The sequence below is a fragment of the Ctenopharyngodon idella genome, chromosome 10, assembly GCF_019924925.1.
Source record: "Ctenopharyngodon idella isolate HZGC_01 chromosome 10, HZGC01, whole genome shotgun sequence".
NCBI classification, from domain to species: Eukaryota; Metazoa; Chordata; class Actinopteri; order Cypriniformes; family Xenocyprididae; genus Ctenopharyngodon; species Ctenopharyngodon idella.
The window spans coordinates 39173104-39193606 of NC_067229.1; the positions used below are offsets into that span (position 1 = coordinate 39173104).

Consider the following 20503-nt stretch of genomic DNA (forward strand, 5'->3'; position numbering starts at 1 on the left):
TACGATTATAATCCTCATATAGCCATCTGTCGTGTTGTATTTTCTCCAGCTTACCTTGAGATAAGCAGATGAGGGCAAACGAAACGAGTAGCGCATCTAAAGTCCTGCGAAACTCCATCACCCTCAGATATAAAGTCCACTTCAGTCGCCTTTATCCGGACAAACAGTCCCTAAAATCATCCAAAAAGCGCTACAATCCGGTCGAAGTGAGAGGAGACGCGTTTGAACAGGCGGTCACATTGAAGAACTTTACAAACTAGACCCAAAAACACATCAAAACTGTGTAGGTTAATCTGAGCATCACAAATATTCCATTTTCTCGTGCGCTTCCTGTGTGCTCGCGCTGTGTGCTGCGCTCGAGCGCTGATCTGTACAGATAAAGAGTCAATGTAACGGACAGATAAGATGTGATGCTCACAGTCCGTCCCAGACGCTCTTACTTCCTCCAAGATTCAATTCACGGGCAAAACATATTTCTTTTAGCGCTTTCCCTGTGTGTGGAAAAAGTATCCGTTCTTTAATAGCCCGTTCAGTCAGATTTCCATCTCAGCCGCTGCCCCGCAGTCTTCCCTTCGCTGTGAATGAACGGATTTACTACTCTCGCGTCTACGGGCGACTGTCTCGTGGCTCAAGCCCACCCCCCCTGCCTACCTTCAGCAGTTACCCACACTGGGGTAACTGCGCTCTTAAAGGGCCAGTAGCTCGATTTCCCACAACCCTGCAGAGATCGCTGTAAATTCAATCTTGAGGATCTGTGAGATAGTTCACCCAGTAATTAAAGTTGCCATTATTTACTCACCCTCATGTTGTTTGAAACCAGCATGATTTTCTTTCTCACGCGGCACACATAAGATGTTAGTCAGAACTGACAGCCTCAGTCACCATTTACTTTCACTGTATTGTCATTCCAAACAATGAAAGTGAATTGAGACTGAGGCTGTCATTGAGCCTAACATCACCTTCTGTGTTGAGAGTAAATAAATGACAACAATTTTAATTTTTGGTTGAACAATTCCTTTAAAATCACCTTGTGTGAGAGTTTTAGTTGACATTTTCTAAGTAACATATTTGTCAATAAACAGTTTTTAAAAGGAATAATTCTGTTCTGAAATCAGTCATGTCCCTTATGTCAGTCCATGTTTTTTGCATCTGTGTAACAAAAAGGAGATATTTTGAAGCATGTTTACTCTGCTCCCTTCCATACAATGCACTGTAAACCCAAATAAGTTGGCAAAACTTAAATTTGAGGCAATCAGTTGCCTCAAAATATTTAAGTTAAGAAATTCAAAGTTTAAGTAAGCAGAACTGGCAGATTTTTATTTTGTACTCATACATTTTAATTGTTCTAAACTTGAAATGTTTGAGTACACTAATTCACACATTTACTTCAAATTTTCATGTAACCTCAATGCCAACATTTTTATTAGTGTAAACATAGCTAGCTATTACAAGCTAATTCAAAAAATGCTAACTTGCTAATTTGCTAACATGTTAACAATAGCATGGTATAGCACTTGCTGAATGAGTGCAGCAATATAAAGCATTTAACATACTTCCTCTCAAACCAAGCCACATGCACCACTTGTCACCATGATGGTAACTCTCCAAAAACCCACATTAACAGAAACTATTCTAAATGAACATAACAAAACATTAATCACTACTAAATCTCCCAGTTAACATTAATCTTGCACAAAAAAAAAAAAAAAAAAAAAAAAAAAACATTATATAACATTTCATTTTAGAATTTACTCTCCCTTTCGAGTGCCATGGGCAAAGCATGCTGGGAAATAGAAATCCCAGCCCAGTTTGAGTTAAACTTACTTTAAAATGTATCAGTTCTGTGAACTTGATGGAATTGTTGAACTCCAAAACTGACAAAACAAAAGCACCATAAAATTATTATAAAAACAGTTCAAATGTGCATTATATTGCAAGTCTCCTAAAACATTAGATATTTAAATAACCAAAATAAAAAGTTATTCACTGAAAATCACAATGTTACACTGTAAACCCTAAAATGAGTGTACAAAATATGTATACTCCCCTTATGGTGCATTTTGGAAAGTGGCATCCCTTAAAACCAAATTCACTTTCATTGTATGGAAAAGAGTTGCCAGAACATTTTACAGAATTACTGCTTTTGTGTTCCACAGAACAAAGTAAGTCATAATGTGCGGGTGATGGCAGAATTTTCATTTCTGGATGAACTATTTCTTTAAGAGCAACTATAGTGATATATATTGATATATAAAGGCCTGAGCTTAATCATTTGTATTAAAATCAAGAGCCTATAGGTTGAGGTGCAGCAAAATGTTGCAATTCATTTTAGCATTACCTTTAAATTCTGGTCCGTCTCCAAAAAAGCAGCCCCCGAAGACTCCGGGCTCTAAGCAAATCATCAATCACAGAAATGCCATTGTTTCATGGGAATGACTAGATCAGAAGTGAAAAGCAATATCAGAGGTATATCAGTGTGGTATGAGGTTCAGACAATGAGACACGACACAGAAGACCCTCTGTCTGCGGCAGGTAATGATGGCGGATGATACTGGTGGATTCAGCCCTGGCAAATAACAGCAATGAATCACTAAACAGGGAAAAGAGGGCTGTTTTGTATTCACCGCATTTCACACTTTCCATCCCTGCCATTTTCTCCACTATAATGAGACTGTATTTGTTAAAATATTAACCAGCAAATTGCATTTCATGTTAATTTCAATTCTGAAAGCTCAACATGCAAGTTAGGGATTGTATTTATCTTAATTTTCCTAATGTAATATATTCTCTTCCATTATGTTCACAGTGGAGGACAGTCGGCGCCTGGAGTACACGGGGAGCTTCTGGAGCTAGTACCCTTGATATTGTCCTCATGTATGATGCATGAGCAAGTTTAACTTAATTGCAAAAAACTGATTAATTGAGCTTCAGTGTGTAATTGAATAAAACATGATTCCGTTTTCCCCTAAATACATTTCAACTCTCTTATGACTGATGCAGCATGCTCCGACTACCATAAAACATCAGCTGGATGCGTCAGGACGAGAGTGCAGTCTGTGAATTTAGCTGAATAATCACATTAGTGTGAGAGTTATGGCGACATCACATCATCACGTCTTAATGATGCCATTAAGCAACAGTCGCAGGAGTACGCCAAGAGCGGGAGTTCGGAGAACATCGCTGCAGATGACAGATTATCATTGAATTTATAAAAGCTAACAATGAGTTGCTCAATCTTTCGCACATTGAGGGCACAGACACTCTCCCGTTGTGTTATTAAACATCTGCTTTATTTTACGCAATGAAAAACACAAGGCTGTTAAATCAATTTCTTTGTTTCGTTTGTTAAATTATCTGTTTTTTTCCTCTCAAAGAAGATAAATGACAGTGAAAAGCATGCCTCAAGCAATCCCTTCACATGAGACTTCGACTAATTTACACACCCAATTGAAAGACACCATTATGTACAGCCAATCCAGAGGCTTTATCAATAGAAATTAACTTAACCTTACAAAGAAGGTGATGGGAAAATCGGTTTGAAAATTTCTCAATTAAGCTATGCAGAGATGAAAAAACTGCACCTTGGTGGCAACATATCAGACATCATATCAGTGTTGAGCAATCAGCATTGACAGCAGAAAACGTTCTGAAAATGCTATAGCACTATAAGTAATTAGCCCATCCACCATACAGCCACTTCAGTCTGTGCCAGCAAAACGTGATTTATTACACTGATCAGCCGCACCATGAACACCTGACAACTCACACTGATCAAGGGCCAAGCCATCTGACACTGTGAATTTAAAGCTCAGCACATCCCAAAGAACAAATGAACACACAAATGTGACATATTCAAATGTTTAAAGGAAAATTTAAGGTTCAGTACAAGTTAAGTTCAATAGAAAGCATGAATATGTGAAGAAAAAAAAAAATAATTTCAACTTGCCCATTTTTTTCTTTTTTAAATAAAAAAATCACTGAGGCATGTTTCAATGGACACGATTGGGGCCATTCTGTAAATTTCACAATACTGTCTGTTTCAAAAGCCACAAAACATAAAAAATATGAGTGCTAACATGATTTTAGTGTGAAAAAAAAATCGCTTACTAATCCGTTCTGTGAGAAGTTTTATCCAATTTTATACCCTTGTTGTACTTTTTACAGTCCTTTTAGGGTTTATATATATATATATATATATATGAACCCTAAAAGGGTGTTATTATATATATATATATATATATATATTTTCTGTAAATTTTATAATACTGTTTCAAAAGCCACAAAACATAAAAAATATGAGTGCTAACATGATTTTAGTGTGAAGAAAAAAAAATCGCTTACTAATTTACTAATTTACATTTCTGTAAATCCTCAAAAAATGTTCCCATTTACTTCCACTGTAAGTGCATACTTACATACCTACCTATAGATCAGTCCTTTTAGGGTTTATATATATATATATATATATATATATTTTTTTTTTATCTTAAACTTTGTCTAAAGAAACCAAATGAATTTACAAGCAAAACAACCCAAATAAGCTATACGTCACATCCTGGTGACATTCACAAAGACCTAAACCACACATCGACATGCTTTGTACATGTGTCCGGCATATCTGTTCTGGCCAAAATCCCCATAGCAAGATATCGACTGCCCATCACACTGTGATCGCCATGGAGACTGACAGAACGCTGAGACCAAATGACATTTAATGCGAAAAGCAATACACAGAGTCCTTATGTAACGGAAAAGCATCTGACTCCCCCACATGCCCAAAGCAGTGTTGCATATGACAGTTGAACGTAAGGGAAGGATGCCAAAAGACAGACTGGAATGAAAAGAAAGTGCATAAAGGCTTAAAAAGAAACAAAAGACCTGGCGAGAATGTGTTTATTTGCTGCCCTTTGATTGAGACCAATTTGCTTGATTAAACCGTGACCTGAGCCCAAAATCAAATCAACTTCAATCAACTACAGTACATTCTGTTTTGCCAGCCTAAACAATTCAGTGGAAGAAATTTATGAAATTGATGCTTTCTCATATGCATTGGGATCCCCGACAAAAACCTGTTAATTCTAACACTGGCCCTTTAAGATGCACAGATCTTATTATAGATTAATTGATTAAGAGGGTGCGGCTGGAAAATGACAATATATCTCCTCATTGATCTGCTTTTGAATGAGATTGGCTGCTACTAATCATCCCAGGGGACACGGGCGCACATTTAGATGCCCAATTTCCTGTCGCTCCCCAATGCATTAATATTCCACTTTCCCAACCTCTGCCTGCCTGTCTATCACTCTCTCTCTTTCTCTTTCTGTCTACCTCACTCTCTCTCTGTCTTTGTCTTTGAGCCCCTCTGTTTGAGGCCCCCTTAATTGTAGCTCTGTGAAGCGAGAAGGTCCCTCTGTTCTATTCCACCATCCTGAAAGGGGATGAAATTGGTGTGTATCAGACGACCGAGCCCCTTCTGTTAGCGTCATATGTGCGGCACAACGCCACAGACTCGGGGCGAAGTCTGACATTAACCCCTTGTATGTTAGAAGGTTTGGTTTTCAAAGGAAACAACTGGTTTCAAGAGCTAATTATCTAATATGGCCACTCTTGGCACAGGAACTATGTAAGGTCGACTTGCACACACATGCCTCTTAACGATGACTGCTAATTGGATAGCTTTGAGAAAAAGCTATTTTTTTTAGTTAAATGAGCTTATTCCTATTAAGGTATGGTAACATTATTAAAATTTTGGAGAAATTTAATGGGCAAGAAAGTTATATTGTCAATAGTGTAAGGATTTATGAAGCACCGCTCACACAGAAGTCACATTCAAACCAAGCAGCTTCCGCTTGGTAAAAGCAGCAACCCATTGCGGAAATTTTTTGCCCTCATGCGAAACTCCCGATCAAGCGGATTTCTATTGGAATGACAGGATTTCGCCCACAAAATTTCACAGAGCAATGGTAAATGTGACGACCCCTTTGGCATTTAAAGGCCCACTGAAGTGCCTTGGAACGCGCAGCATTTTTAAATGTGTTGACATAATTTCAACCGAAACAGGAAGACAGGGTGGGACATATCGAACAGCTCCTCCCCTTTTTTAAAATCGCCAATAGTGTTTTGTTTATATCACAGCTTGGCTAGAGCCGTTGAGCTCGGTAAAACCTCAGTTTCCTTCTAATCTCTAACCGTTTCTCATCATAATCTCCTGCATATCGCTTTAAAATAGCATTCTGTGCAGAATTCAAATGGGTCCGATACATTTTGTGGTCTGCGCCGACTGGCGGATATGATCCGTTCTGTGTTATCATGTCTCTGGACTGGAGCAGACTGCGTGCGTTGCAGTTTGCGCAACACTAACGTGAAACCAGACTTCATTCGTCTCAATGGAAGCATATTTACACTGTCTAATCATTCCCTATACCCTATATAGTGCACTATGTGCCATTCACCATGTAGAAAATAGTAAATATGTGAACAAGTGACCGATTTCAGCCGCAGGTTCAGCGTCTATTTATAATGTAGAGGGCGGGAATTTTGTAATTGTTTTGGAACACACCTGCTTATTCATAACCTTAAAGCTAACATATTCATACTAAAAGCTACAAAACTTCAATTTTAAATTCAAGGGGGACTTTAAATTGCGAAAATCTCACGCTCACGCAAAATTGCCAATCGCATGGATTCCTATTGAACTGACTGGATTTTGCCTGTGAAAATATATCGAACATTGATAAATGTGACTGCACCTTTAGTAATGGTTGACTATTACTTTTTTCACTCTTGAGGAAGACCTGTGCAGGTTAGCTAGTCATTTAGTCTAGAGATGGACTAGCTAATGATATGTTCCTCGTCCTCCTTTTCCCTTCAACTTGTGCTGGAAAATTGGAGCTCCCATCATTTTGTTTCCCTGGAGATGAAATGACTCTTCCAATTCCCACAGTCTGTAGCTGGATCCAGGAGGGAGGTGACAGCAATTACGGTCCTCAACGGCCAGCAGCACTAAGGGAAATATGCTGTGACAAGTCTTTGGCTATAGCCGGGTCCGGAGAAGCCTGGTTTGACATTAGCTATCTCATCAGAGTGGCCATTTCTCTCTCTCTGGCATCGAAATGACCTGTTTTCATGCCTACATGCATGTGTTTAAGTGGACTCACAATATGCATGTTTATATCTCTCATTACAGGCAATTCCATGCTGCTTGCGCCGGATAACGACATACAATAGACAAATGGCATTGAGCGTCACCATCACGGATGGGCTACAGAAACGCTTTTAAATATGCAAAGGGTTACTCATTTGACTGCATTGCATATTGACTAAAATGCAAATTAGTGAAGCACAACATGGCTTCTGCTGTTTCGGTGTGGGAGGTGACACAGAGACAGTGAGGAATCAATGTTATCAACTCGCTGCTTATTGCACTTATGCAGGTGGGGATTAGTTGCTGATCTGGAGATGGGAATTCATATTCAACACCATGCTGATTAAATGTCAATGAGATTCAAACTTTTTTTACAGTAAAAGTTAATGTGTTATGTATAGTTAACACAACAAATTATAGCTAATGCAGCTTTAGATTGTTTCTACGAAAACCCTGCAATGATATTTAAATTCCAATATTAGTTAAATTACTATTATGAATGCATAATATATTGTTGATTCTATTATCAATTCTTTAGATCCAATAATAAAGCAGATAATACTTGTTTTAATCATAAACCACATGAAACTTTTAGATTTAAGCTTAAAACAAGGGGAAATGCTATTGATATTTGAATAATTATTAGTTATTATTAATATATTAAATATTTGATTAATTGATAAAGATATTTTTACTGAAAAACAAGAATTACTGATCAGTACAAGTTTTGTTTGTAAATGCAGTTAAAAAAACAGTATTTAGATTTATGATACTGGCTATCATATTTGGCAATTAAACATAATAATTATCCGACATATAGCCTAATCAATTAAAAAATATATCATAATACTGATTGATATACCTACATGGCAACTATATTGTATAGTATGTATGTGTGTGTGTGTGTGTGTGTGTGTGTGTGTATATAGCCTAATCAATTAAATAATATTCAACTTAAAGTAATTAAAGAATATTGTAATAGAATCTGCATTATCTTTTTATTTAATGTAAAAAAAATGCATCAATTATATATATATATATATATATGTGTGTGTGTGTGTGTGTGTGTGTGTCAATGTGTCAATTTTTTTTATATATATATATATATATAATAACTGTAAAATATAACTTTCTTCATTTTGCTCTATTACAGCATTTCAGTGTGAACTCTCAGCAACTCTTTCTCCAGTGATCTGGTCCACTGGTGTGTCAGCGCTGGAACGCTCTGGTTGGTATAAGAGTGACACTACTGTTTTATCTCTTAGCTCTCTCAGGTTGTCCGCACTGGACGAAAACCGCTCAGGGGTAAAACGCAAGATGAAGGCAGGGTGGGCAGAGAGTAATCCAGGACTGGAACATTCCTAAAGCCTGTTTACAGCATGGAGAGATTGGCCAGAGGGACTTAGAACATCGCTGCACCAAGCCAGGACCCAAAGAATAAACCCACTCTGACATAATGGATAAACACTACTGGGCAAAGAGAAAGGAGGAATGAAAAGAGAGGCAGGGATTGAGAGAAACAGAAAAAGAAATGAGAGTGAAGGGTGCAAATATAAGCAACACGAGCTTGCTGAGCACCGACAGAAGCACAGAGGGACTTTGTATCACAGTTGTGCCAATTAAGCCTGTGCCAGCCTTCACCATTAGGCCCACATGTTGTGTACCGCTGATCGAGCCTTATGTAAAAAGCAACGGCGCATGGAGACCAGCCCCATCCCACTGAGAGAGACAAACCCTCACGGTTCACTGTGCAGAGAGACTCTGATGAGAATAACCCGCAGCATGCTTTCTATTGTCCCAGTACACACTTCCTCCCATGTGTAGAATCCGTTTCCTCCTGTTCCAGAGCGGACAGGGATTCCACGTGTGAATCGGCCAAGAGGCTCCTTCAAAAGCGAGGTATGATTATGACACACCATCTGTGAATAAATCTAAAGGGAAACCAGAGAGAAGCAGTTTCTTGTAATAAAAATAGTAAGCGTCACTATTAGTTTTACTCACTAACCCCTAACCATAGAAGAAAAGATTCAAAAGATGCAGGATGTTGAGAAGAGGTGTACTATTAGTTTTTAGTTTCAATTAGAAAAACGTTCTCAGCAATCTCACGAATTGAGCGCAACAGTCAGGTTCTGGAAGTAAAAACTCCATTCAATTTCTCCATAGGGAAATTGATTTTTAACAATAACTTTTAAACCTTTAAAGACAGGCCTACTGTGAGCTGCAAGGTTAATTCATAATATTTGCTTCTGATGAAGCCACCAGCCTGAGTTATTTCAGCTTATTTTTTAAAATAATCGTATTTAACAGCAAAATTCCTGGTGAAAAACTACATTACCCATGATACTGTACAGAAAATTACACCAATCAATGAGTCAAAAAAAGCAACACGCACCAAAATAGCTCCTTAGCTCCGCCTACTCCCATGAAGCACTATATATATATTTATATTTCTCCATCGTTTTTAATTTGATTATGCTGTTCACAATGCTTCACGGTATTGTAGTTCTTTCCTTCACTAAAGCCGTTAAGTAGTAGTACACAGTCTTTGTATTTTTGTCATTTTGTCCGATTTTCAAAAACTTTTTTGCTTCAAATCAAAGTTTATGTTATGTTATGTTATGATTCACCTCATAGCTGATTGGCTTGGTTCATTGCTTATAATTCTTTAACAAATACTTTTTTAAAAATCCCTATGGGAAAATTAATGGAAAAAATATTTCCGAAACCAGCGCAGCTGAAAAAGGGGTGGGATCTGTTGAACTCTATACTCAGAAGCTTATGGCAACATGCTAAAAAATATTAGAAACTGGATGTTAAAGGGTTAGTTCACCCAAAAATGAAAATAATGTCATTAATTTCTCACCCTCATGCCGTTCCACACCCGTAAGACCTTTGTTAATCTTCGCAACACAAATTAAGATATTTTTGTTGAAATCCGATGACTCAGTGAGGCCTCCATAGCCAGCAATGACATTTCCTCTCTCAAGATCCATTAATGTACTAAAAACATATTTAAATCAGTTCATGTGAGTACAGTGGTTCAATATTAATATTATAAAGCGACGAGAATATTTTTGGTGCGCCAAAAAAACAAAATAACGACTTATTTAGTGATGGCCGATTTGCTTCAGGAAGCTTCGGAGCATTATGAATCAGCGTATCGAATCATGATTCAGATCGCGTGTCAAACCGCCAAACTGCTAAAATCATGTGACTTTGGCGCTCCGAACTGCGGATTCGACACGCTGATTCATAACTCTCCGAAGCTTCCTGAAGCAGTGTTTTGAAATCAGCCATCACTAAATAATTCATTATTTTGTTTTATTTTTGGCGCACCAAGAATATTCTCATATTAATATTGAACCACTGTACTCACATGAACTGATTTAAATATGTTTTTAGTACCTTTACGGATCTTGAGAGAGGAAATGTCATTGCTCCCCTATGTAGGCCTCACAGAGCCATCGGATTTCAACAAAAATATCTCAATTTGCGTTCCGAAGATTAACGAAGGTCTTACGGGTGTGGAACGGCATGAGCGTGAGTAATAAATGACAGAATTTTCATGAACTAACCCTTTAAAACTACTCAGTCAGAACATCTTAGCAACCACAAAGTTACATGTTATAAGCACTCTAAACACCTTAACAAATGCATAGCATTGTTAAAACACTTTAAATACATTGGTAACCACATAGCAACATGCTTAAAACAACTCAATTCACCTTACCAACTTCAAAGTGACGTTATAACCACTCTGATCACCTTAACGGCTGCATAGCAACATTATAAAAGCCACTTAGAACGCCTTAGCAACTGCATAGCAACACCTTGGCAACCAGCCATAACAAGGTTTTCCAGTTGCCAAACACATTGTAAAAAAATCTAAGTTTATTTTTTCATTCATAATTGTGTTTCAAGAAATCTTTAGTTATTATTTTCCTTTTTAGATTGTATGTCACATTCTCTTTTTGTATCCTTTTTTTGTATTTCAGAACACCTTAGCAGCTGCATAGCAACACCTTGGCAACCAGCTATAACAAGTTTTCCAAGCGCCAAACACATTGTAAAAAACTGTAAAAGCTTATTTTCTTTCATAATTGTGTATTGCAAGTAAATTTTGGCTATTATTTCCCTTTTAAGATCATATGTGTCATCTTTTCTTTGTATCCTTGTTTGTCACTCAGAACACATTAGCAACTGCATAACAACACCTTGGCAACCAGCCATAACGAGTTTTCCACATGCCAAACACATTGTAAAAAAAATTGTAAGTTTACTTTATTTTATAATTGTGTGTTTCAAGTAATTTTTTAATATTATTATAATAATATTCAATATTTTTGGATATTATTTCTATTTTTAGAACTTATGTGTCACACTCTCTTGTTTGTATCCTTTTGTCATTCAGAACACCTTAGCAACTGCATAGCAACACCTTGGCTAACAGCCATTATGGGTTTTCCATGGATCAAACACACCCCAAAAAAAAAAAAAAAAAAAAATTTAAAGTTTACTTTCTTTTATAATTGTGTGTTTCAAGTAATGTTTGGATATCATTTCTATTTTTAGACCTTATGCGTCACATTCTCTTGTTTGTGCCCTTTTTGTCATTGTACACCACACTTTCTCCAAATAGTGACATCGGAGGTGGCCTGTTCCAGCCGTAATGTCACCTATTTTCTCTTGATTTACAGCACCTCAGTAGGCTAGACTATCTGTGTGTGTGTGTGCTGCAAAGATGTCTCTCTTATTTATGGAACATTGAGCCCTGCCGAGAATGTGTGATGCCTTGGGGAGCGTCCCAAGCCTGGGAGAGAGTGGCAGGGACTGTCCCCTGGGCCGCCAGAGGCCAACTTCAAGGCTGCTGTTGTTTGGAAGACAATAGCCCATCAATAGCTATCCCGGACAGGGAATCAGATGTGCTAAACACGGCAGATTGGGCCTCAGGTCCAACCTAGAGCTCACTGCCATTGTGAATAGTTCTTACTCTGAAATATATGGTAATGGCTGGACACGTAAGCCTCAGTTACAGACAACGGCACTGCCCATAACCCTCCCTCTGGGAGTTATAACAAGTTTAAGGCATGTCTTACGCTTTCAAGTAAGAACAATATTAGTGAAATGACACAAAGAGGACTGAACATTTCATTTCACAGGGGATATAAAAGAAAACAAAAAAAGAAAATGTAATTTAATTGTTATTTCTTACCATTACTGCCATATTAATTTCTATTTTCTGGCTCTTTTAACATATGGGTCAACACAAAAGGAACAAGGAATGCTGTTACGGATAATTAGCCTTTAAATCACAAGCACAGGCTTTTAAAGTCATAAAAGGCCAACAAGATTAGACTACTCTGCATCTGATTGGTCCACACCTGTTTTGGCTGCTGTGGGAGCAGGTGTACCTAACATTTCAGGGTTCAAAGTTCAATGTGCCTGAGGTCACAGCGCAGAGAGCGAAAGCGCAAAGACCGCAGACAGGGCCAAAAAAAATGCAAAGCTAGTGAGCAACCAGAGCTCAGCAGGGCTAAAACACTGCTGACAGGGTGTATGTATCATACAGCTGTCTGGTTTGTCAGTTGGGACACATTTAGCAGAGGCTCTCATCACCAGCTGAACCTTTAGAGCTTGTGTATCGCCTTATCAAACTAAACATGTTGTAAAGGCTTAAAGTTGAAACATAACGGATGATGGGAAGGAATGTAAACAATCCTGGAAGATGTTTCACTAACAGATCGTTCAGCATGAGGTCAACGCATATGCAGTCAGAGTAGCCGACATTTACCTTATGTTATAAAAATGCAATCTTCTGTCTGTACTTACAATAATTGTGTACTAAAATAGTCTACACTTCAATTAGTATGACAAATATGTTCCTGTTAATATAGAAGGACAGATTTTTTTATGCCTTCAGAAATGCATAATAACTCAAATGAGCTTACACCTACACACACTTACCAGCTAGTGAACTAAAATGTTACTACTAGAAAGAATGTCTGTCCAAGATACACTGATCTTAATATAGCACAGTTTATTTAAAGTGACAGCATGACAGAAAACAGGAAAAGGAAATATTTTCTGTGCAGCTGTATTGAAAAGCACACACTATTTCTCAAAATATTAAGACTATATATGGGTCAATGACGTGATGGGTCATTTTTTTGTCCAAAGGCCTTAATACTAATAAAAAACAAAGATATGACATCCAAAGTATGTAAGGTAGTGCAACTAGATCTCTTTTATTGAATCCAAAAGGTTTTAATTATATTTTCCTACATATAAAGGTATTTTAAAGATTTTAAACTGTCAAAAGGTCATTCGGTTTAACCGTCCAAAGGCCAATACAACCATTTCATTGTGATTAAAACATCTTAAAATGTAATAAATGTATATATTTTTTATTCTGGCATGATTTTATAACATCATATATTAACATAGTGCAACATATGTGTAGAAGTTGTTGCTTTGTTATGAGAAATAATGTCCGGAAAAATGAATTTCATTGATGTCATTTGGAGTAACATAAAGTAATATAAAGGGACCGTTTTGGATCAAGTCATGCGGTCAATATCATGTGACAGGATGTGACATCATTCAGACACCTGCAAAGGATCACATGGTCGTGAAGCAAAGTAACTAACTCTCTTTTAACTATTTGAAAAATTCATGTTTTCACTTACTCAAACATCAGGTCATTCGGTACAACCACTATATAACATAGAAAATGTTGTAATATTTTAAAAACTTGTACTAAATATAATATGTTTGATCGTCCTTTTGATATCAGTCTGTTAGCATTGTTTGGAAAATATCATTATTCGGTATAACCAAAAGTGTCATTCGGTAAAACCGAAATTTTGGTTAAACTTTTTTGGTGACAAATTTAGTCCATCTTGTAAAAAATGACAAAAGCAGTGTTGATTGATTGTAAAACCCACATAATCTCATTGTTAAAACTTCAAAATGAATTATATCTCCATTATGTTTTTTTACACTTTTAAAAAAACTTATTCGTCAATAACCCATATAAACCATATAATATTAAGGCATTGTGTTCTCTACTCATAAAGTACTTATTTACTACATTATTTATTTATTTTTTAAATGTAGCCCTAATAATTTAAAATCTTTGAGTTGGATTAACTTAATATGTAATATTATAAAATTATTATTATTATTTTCTAATATATATATATATATATATATATATTTTATGAGATGACATAATATCTTGCACAGAATAATAGCATAATGCATTAAAATAAAATAAAAATAAAATGCATGGGTACCAATATTTTTAACCAAGACTGTAAAACTTTAACAATGTTTTTTGCTACCTTGTAAGCACCCTATCTTTTAAGAAATGCAAATCTAGCTGAATTGTTTAGCAATATGCACAACTTCTGCTGTCAATGCTGTCGATGTATCTGTCTTTTCTCCACGTTCTCTCCCCAGGCCAGCAGACAGCAGACGGTTTCAAGTGTGTTAATGAGTCATATTAGAGTAAGAACGTAACCAAATGTCAGAGAGAGCTTAAGGGGAGACTAATAAAAAGATAATAAACTGTATCTGGGAGTACGTTCTGCTGTCACAGCCTGAGCACTAGTGCGGAGTTTATTATAAGACCCACACAAAGTTTCGTTCCCCTAATCAGGCAGAACGACCTAGTTCGAGTCACCCCGAATACATCTTCATCAAAAACCAAATGCAAAATGGATTCTCTCACACACATCAACAACTAGCTTCAGACCAGGTGCAAAGTCACAGACTGAAAATGAGAGTGCTGGAGTCATTATGTGTCTGACCTGGAAGAATCTGTCGTGATCTGAAGCTACGGCCTGTCTGGCTGGAGGAGAGGACGAATGGAGGACGAGAGCAGGATGGTCCTATAACTCAATGACTTTTATAGTGCAGAATAAACAGTGTGCTTGAGAAAAAAAATGTTCTCAAAAAAACAGAGGATGCATGGGATTGGTCCTCAAACAGATGGAAACTTTAAACACACACAAAACAGTTATGGGATTTCTGACCATCGTAAAGCTGAGCATAAAGCAGTGAATTATCATAAAATGAGCATTGCCTTGAAGGATATACAGTAACAAAAGTTTGGGTTCAGTAAGATTCTTAATGTTATGCAGAGGCGAGAATACTTTTTGTGCGCAAAAACAAAACAAAAATAATGACTTTATTCAACAATTTCGTCTCTACCCTGTCAATTGTTGAATAAAGTTGTTATTTTTGTTTAAGGTTAAGGTTGAACCACTGCAGTCACATTGACTATTTTAACAATGTCTTTTCTGGATCTCGAATGTGGTAATTACGTCGCTTTCTATTAGGGCTGGATGATTAATCGAAAAGTAATCGAAACTGAAATTCAGAACCTCTAACCGACGTAATTTTCCGATGTTGGTTATTTAGATTTTTTAATTCTGTTAATACTTCCCCTTAAAAACATACTATCGCGTGTGTAGTCACGTGACTCTGCCCCGCGGCATAGAAGCAACACAAAGGCGAACGCCACGTTAACACAAACAGACAGCGCACGAGCAGCCGTGATCCCTAAAGTAAGATCACTTTCACTCTTCACTAAACTTTGTCAATTGTAGGTGTTTTAAGGCTTGCCAGTTTGGACATTCAAGCGATTTTAGACGATTGGCTGTGTATTATTTCGCGCTACCGTGCTCATGCAGCTGCACTGTGGCACGATCACTCATCACATCACGTGAAGATCGCGCACACTGACAGGAGCAAAAACTCATTGTCAACACTGTCCTGTGATATCAACAAAGTAGCTTAGAAACTCAAAAGTTATAGCATATATTTTTCTACTTTTGAAGTAACTACTTACAACTCACAGCTTCACAATTAATAGAGAGATGGTATGACTAATTCACACACGCAGTCGCTCTTATTACGTACTGCTACTGTGCTAATTTATTTGTATCTGATTTACAACGGGCAGAAATCTTAGGAAATGTTAGGAACCATAGATAAAATAACTGCTGAAAGTGAGCTGTTATGTCAGAGCACTCTTTCATTAGGAAAAAATACCCCACCTTTAATAGTCAAGCGTATTTACAGTACAAAGTGAATTATGAGGGCAGGGAAACAAACAAAATAATCATTAATTAATCGTAATCGAGGTAAAATGTTCAGTTAATCGAGATTTTGATTTTAGGCCATAATCATCCAGCCCTACTTTGTATGGGAGATAATCTTGGATTTCATCAAAAATATCTTAATTTGTGTTCCGAAGATGAACGAAGGTCTTATGGGTTTGGAACAACATGAGGGTGAAAATTAATGACAGAAATTTCATTTTTGGGTAAACTAACCCTTTAAAATGTCAGTTGAGACTTTTTTATCCATAAAGAATGGAATGTATTGTGAAAAAGTTACACCAGAAAAGAACCATGCGAACAAATCCCAAACCCTAAGCAGAGACCCTAACTAGAGACCAAAATCTAATATATATATATATATATTAGTATACTATTTTTCACACCCAGAACAAGTGATAATATGCACTCAGAATAAGAACGTTTCATCATTATTAACTCCCACTATGAGAACTGGACATTTACTGGACATGGACAACTGTAACATTTAGAAAACATTTTAGAACACATTTGCTGTGAAAGATGCATGGAGGAAAATCAGACACACAGGGAGGGCAAGAGAAAGCTGTGTGGTGTAATGTCAGGTTGCATGGATCAGCATTTAGATTGACCTATCCACACATGGGAAGTGCCATGTTTGCACCGTTACGGGATAGCTGAGATGCCCAGCTGTCTGTCCATTTCTTCACCCTTGTGACTTCTTCTTAGATAAAGGCCCGAGGCCAGCTGTACACTGCCCGTCACTGTCTCTCATATCAACACACACATATTCAAACACACACACAAACACTAACATGCTCTTCTGCTGTGTAACGGTCACCAAACCTATTAGTCCATCTGGGCAGCGAGTGATGGCGGGTTACACATTACAAGTGTCCATCCCACCCACATGAATAAACAACAAACAAAGCCCTCGCCTAACGAGCTCATTTGCATGTTCCCTAAATCCCAGCCAAATCGAGCAGACTGCATATTATTTTTTCCATTGCTGCTGAATCCTCATGAATCCTTATGCACTACAGAGTCGACTTTGGACCAGGAACGCACACACACACACACACACACACACACAGACGCCTTCTGTCACATGACACGTGCCTCACACAGGCTGCTTTTGTCCCTGCTCCTGTCAATCACTTGAGCTTCCGCTCGAAACACGGATATCAGACCGGCAGCTGTCTCGGTTTAACCCCCTACTTTTTCCTCAGCTAGCCGGTCCTGACCTTTGACCCCTGCTCTGTGAACAGCAGCCTTGCACAGACACCTCTTTATATAACAATCATCAAAAAAGGTGAACCGAATAGTCTCATAAAACCACAAATAAGAACTTCCTCCACTCGAGACATTTTTTGAACAGTAAAAACCAGAATTAAAGTGTATTCTGAGAATAAAAAGCTTTGCTTTGATTGCATTCATACACTCAATTTCTCGAAGGTATAGATGTTGAGAACTTAAATGGATTTTCTTGATTGAATCAATGTCCTCATGCCCTTTTATGTTGGCAATTCAAGTCTGAGATCAATTTGTATCACTCCTGCAGCCTTTCTGAATAAATGTTATTCCCTATATACAGTCATTTAAATAATGCAGCTATGGTTTGCCTTTACAGCTCAAAATGTCTAGAGCCACTTCTCTTTAAATAATAAGTCATGTCACTTTGTACTGCTTCAGCTGTTATTATGTCTGAATACCATACACGGGCATAAAGAGAAATACTTCTATATTAGAGAGCACATTAAACTGTGCAACTGGGGCAATAACTGGCAAGTGTTGCTTTCCAATAGAAAAAGATTGATTTTCTTTCACAGCAAAAAAGAGCCAAAAATCCCTAAACACCGCCAGTATCTCAAATCACATTTAACCTTGCATTTACTGTGGTAGCAAACATTTTGCTATTCACATCGAGTCTAAATACTCTAATAAAAGAGTTGCACAACATGATTTTAAGATGAATCAATTCATGTCAATAAACTCTTTAACCCCAAAAATACAAGATTAAGTAGATTTTTTTTATTATTGTTCTACAATTCAAGTATAGAAATTTCAGAAAATGACAAAAACTTGACATTTAATGTGAAAAGACAAAGTCAACATGAAATTGTACTTCTTACTGATTTTCAGCAAAAGAAATGTATACAAATATACACAATATATACCAATGTTTTGAATATATATATATATATATATACACACACACACACTTAATAATATATTTAAAAATATATAAATGACTTGTTCATTTTGTGAAATTATTTACAAAAAAAAAATTATAATAACATGCACCGAAGAATCGTACACAATAAAATCCCATTCACACCAAGAACGATAACTATAACAAATTAACAATCAAGATATAGTTCTAAAAATCGTTATAAATGTAACAAAATAGAAGTCCACACCATAACTATAACCAAAGTCCCTTTCAAAGAAAGTCTGTTCACTCGGCGGCCATATTTGCAACGCCTCAGGGCAGCTATTTCGGGCATTCAAGACCAAGTCCTATCTATTTAAATGGAGGAATCCTGAAATCTCAAAAACTGCTTGCCTAACTCACAATTAAATTCAAATCAGCAACAAAATCTTACATGAACTGTCCTATAAATGCCGTTTCTTATGCTCAAATAGCTGCTGCATCTCATTTCGGAGGCTGCATACGTCATTAAGGGCGTCTAACTTAAGAAGAATAACTGTAATAAAATGGACTGTTATTCCTCATGAGGTGTAAAATACTGTAATTTCTTTTTTACTTTGCAATCTAACGGTTACTTTTCTTAAATGAGACCGCCACGATGACGTACGCAACCTTCAAATGCGACCTCCGGAGGACGCAGCCTCCAAAATGAGACGCAGCTAGCATTAAAAAAAACGTATTTTTCAGGCTAGACGAGTCAATGCGCAGGTGCAGTCCTAATCGCGAGTCTCAGGTTTCTATGGGAACCGGAGCCTCTAACGGCAGCTGCAGTGACGCAATGACTTTATCAATGAGCGATTGGCTATTTTACTTAGAAGGCGGGACGTATTCCGCCATATTGCGCCTTGCAGTTTCTCTCATTCATAACTAATAGGAGTGAACAATCTTTCTATATCTATAGTCTTTGCTATAACAAATCTTTGGAATCACTTTTAGAATGATTTTCTGATGAATGATAAAACAATGGCAGCCAATCAGAATCCATCTTGCTTGAATGAGTTTAAGCATTTAAAGTGGCAGACAACAAAACTGCAGCCTGCTTAGAATAAACAGAACGATTTTGTTCGCTGGTGTGGACGCTAACATAGTTATCATTCTTGGTGTGAACAGGCCTTAAGACCATGAATGTTTATTTTAAAAAAGTCAATTTTATTGCATGTTGGCTTTAAGAGCTGAGAAAACATCTCACAGTCCTTGAAATGAGCTGGTGTTTTGGTTTATTATAGAAACAGATTTGTTTAGTGTGAATTTTAGCGTTCACAGAGTTAGTATGCACAGCGGTGTTCCTCTGGGTTAGCATAGCTGCAAGCATCATTAGTCAGATCAGATTCAAATGCAACTGCCAATATGAGAGGGATGTTTTTTGTATTAGACACAAGAGATGTAAACACTCACCAGTCTACTTACATATGCATATACATCAGGACAAACAAGACCTGAAAATAGGTGTGCTAACTGTTGCTTTGTGACTACCGCACTGCTACGAAACGTGAATACAGATGTGACATTTAAATATAATAACAGTGCCACAAGTGTAATCATCTTCAAAGTTAAATATTGAAGAGCGGATTAAAGCTGACATTACCTTAATTCCTCAATGTCACTCATACAACAAGGGCACACTTCATTTGACAGGCCTGGTCACCTGGCTTAAAATGAAAACTGCTTTCAAACAGCTAACATAGCGACAAACGCTAATGGTTCTCAGAGCGCTGCAAGGTAGCAATTATTGGATAGCATGTCTGCTTCCCAGAAGACTTTGCTCAAAAATCAACAAATATAATCATGCTAGCTGAGATCTAATCTAACAGACGGAATGAGGGATGAATACAGATTTCGCTAACAAAAAATGAAGTTCAACTTAAAGGCTTCATAAGGGGCAGTTGGAATCATTCCGGCTGCATTTAAATGAAAAGGTTAAGAAACAAATTAAGATAAAAACCTTTAATTAATGTGTTATTCTCGCCTCCCCTCCGAACCCCAGAGGTTTACAGCAACAGTCGCTAAGAGCGAGGAATTCTGGCAATGCCCAATACTCTTGGC

At 37.2% G+C, this 20503-nt stretch overlaps 1 protein-coding gene across 6 annotated transcripts in view; it reads right to left on the bottom strand.

Annotated features, from left to right (window-relative positions):
- robo3 (roundabout, axon guidance receptor, homolog 3 (Drosophila)) overlaps positions 1-20503 on the bottom strand; it is a 190028-nt gene that overhangs the window by 76329 nt on the left and 93196 nt on the right. For 2 of the 6 annotated variants that reach the window (XM_051909669.1, XM_051909668.1), the window contains exon 1: positions 55-642. The exons of the other annotated variants lie outside the window; for them this stretch is intronic. In XM_051909669.1, coding sequence (XP_051765629.1) covers positions 55-118 — 64 coding nt within the window. In that variant the 5' untranslated portion in view covers positions 119-642. Of the gene's footprint in view, positions 1-54; positions 643-20503 lie in introns of those variants that run through there. 6 annotated transcript variants of the gene reach the window in all.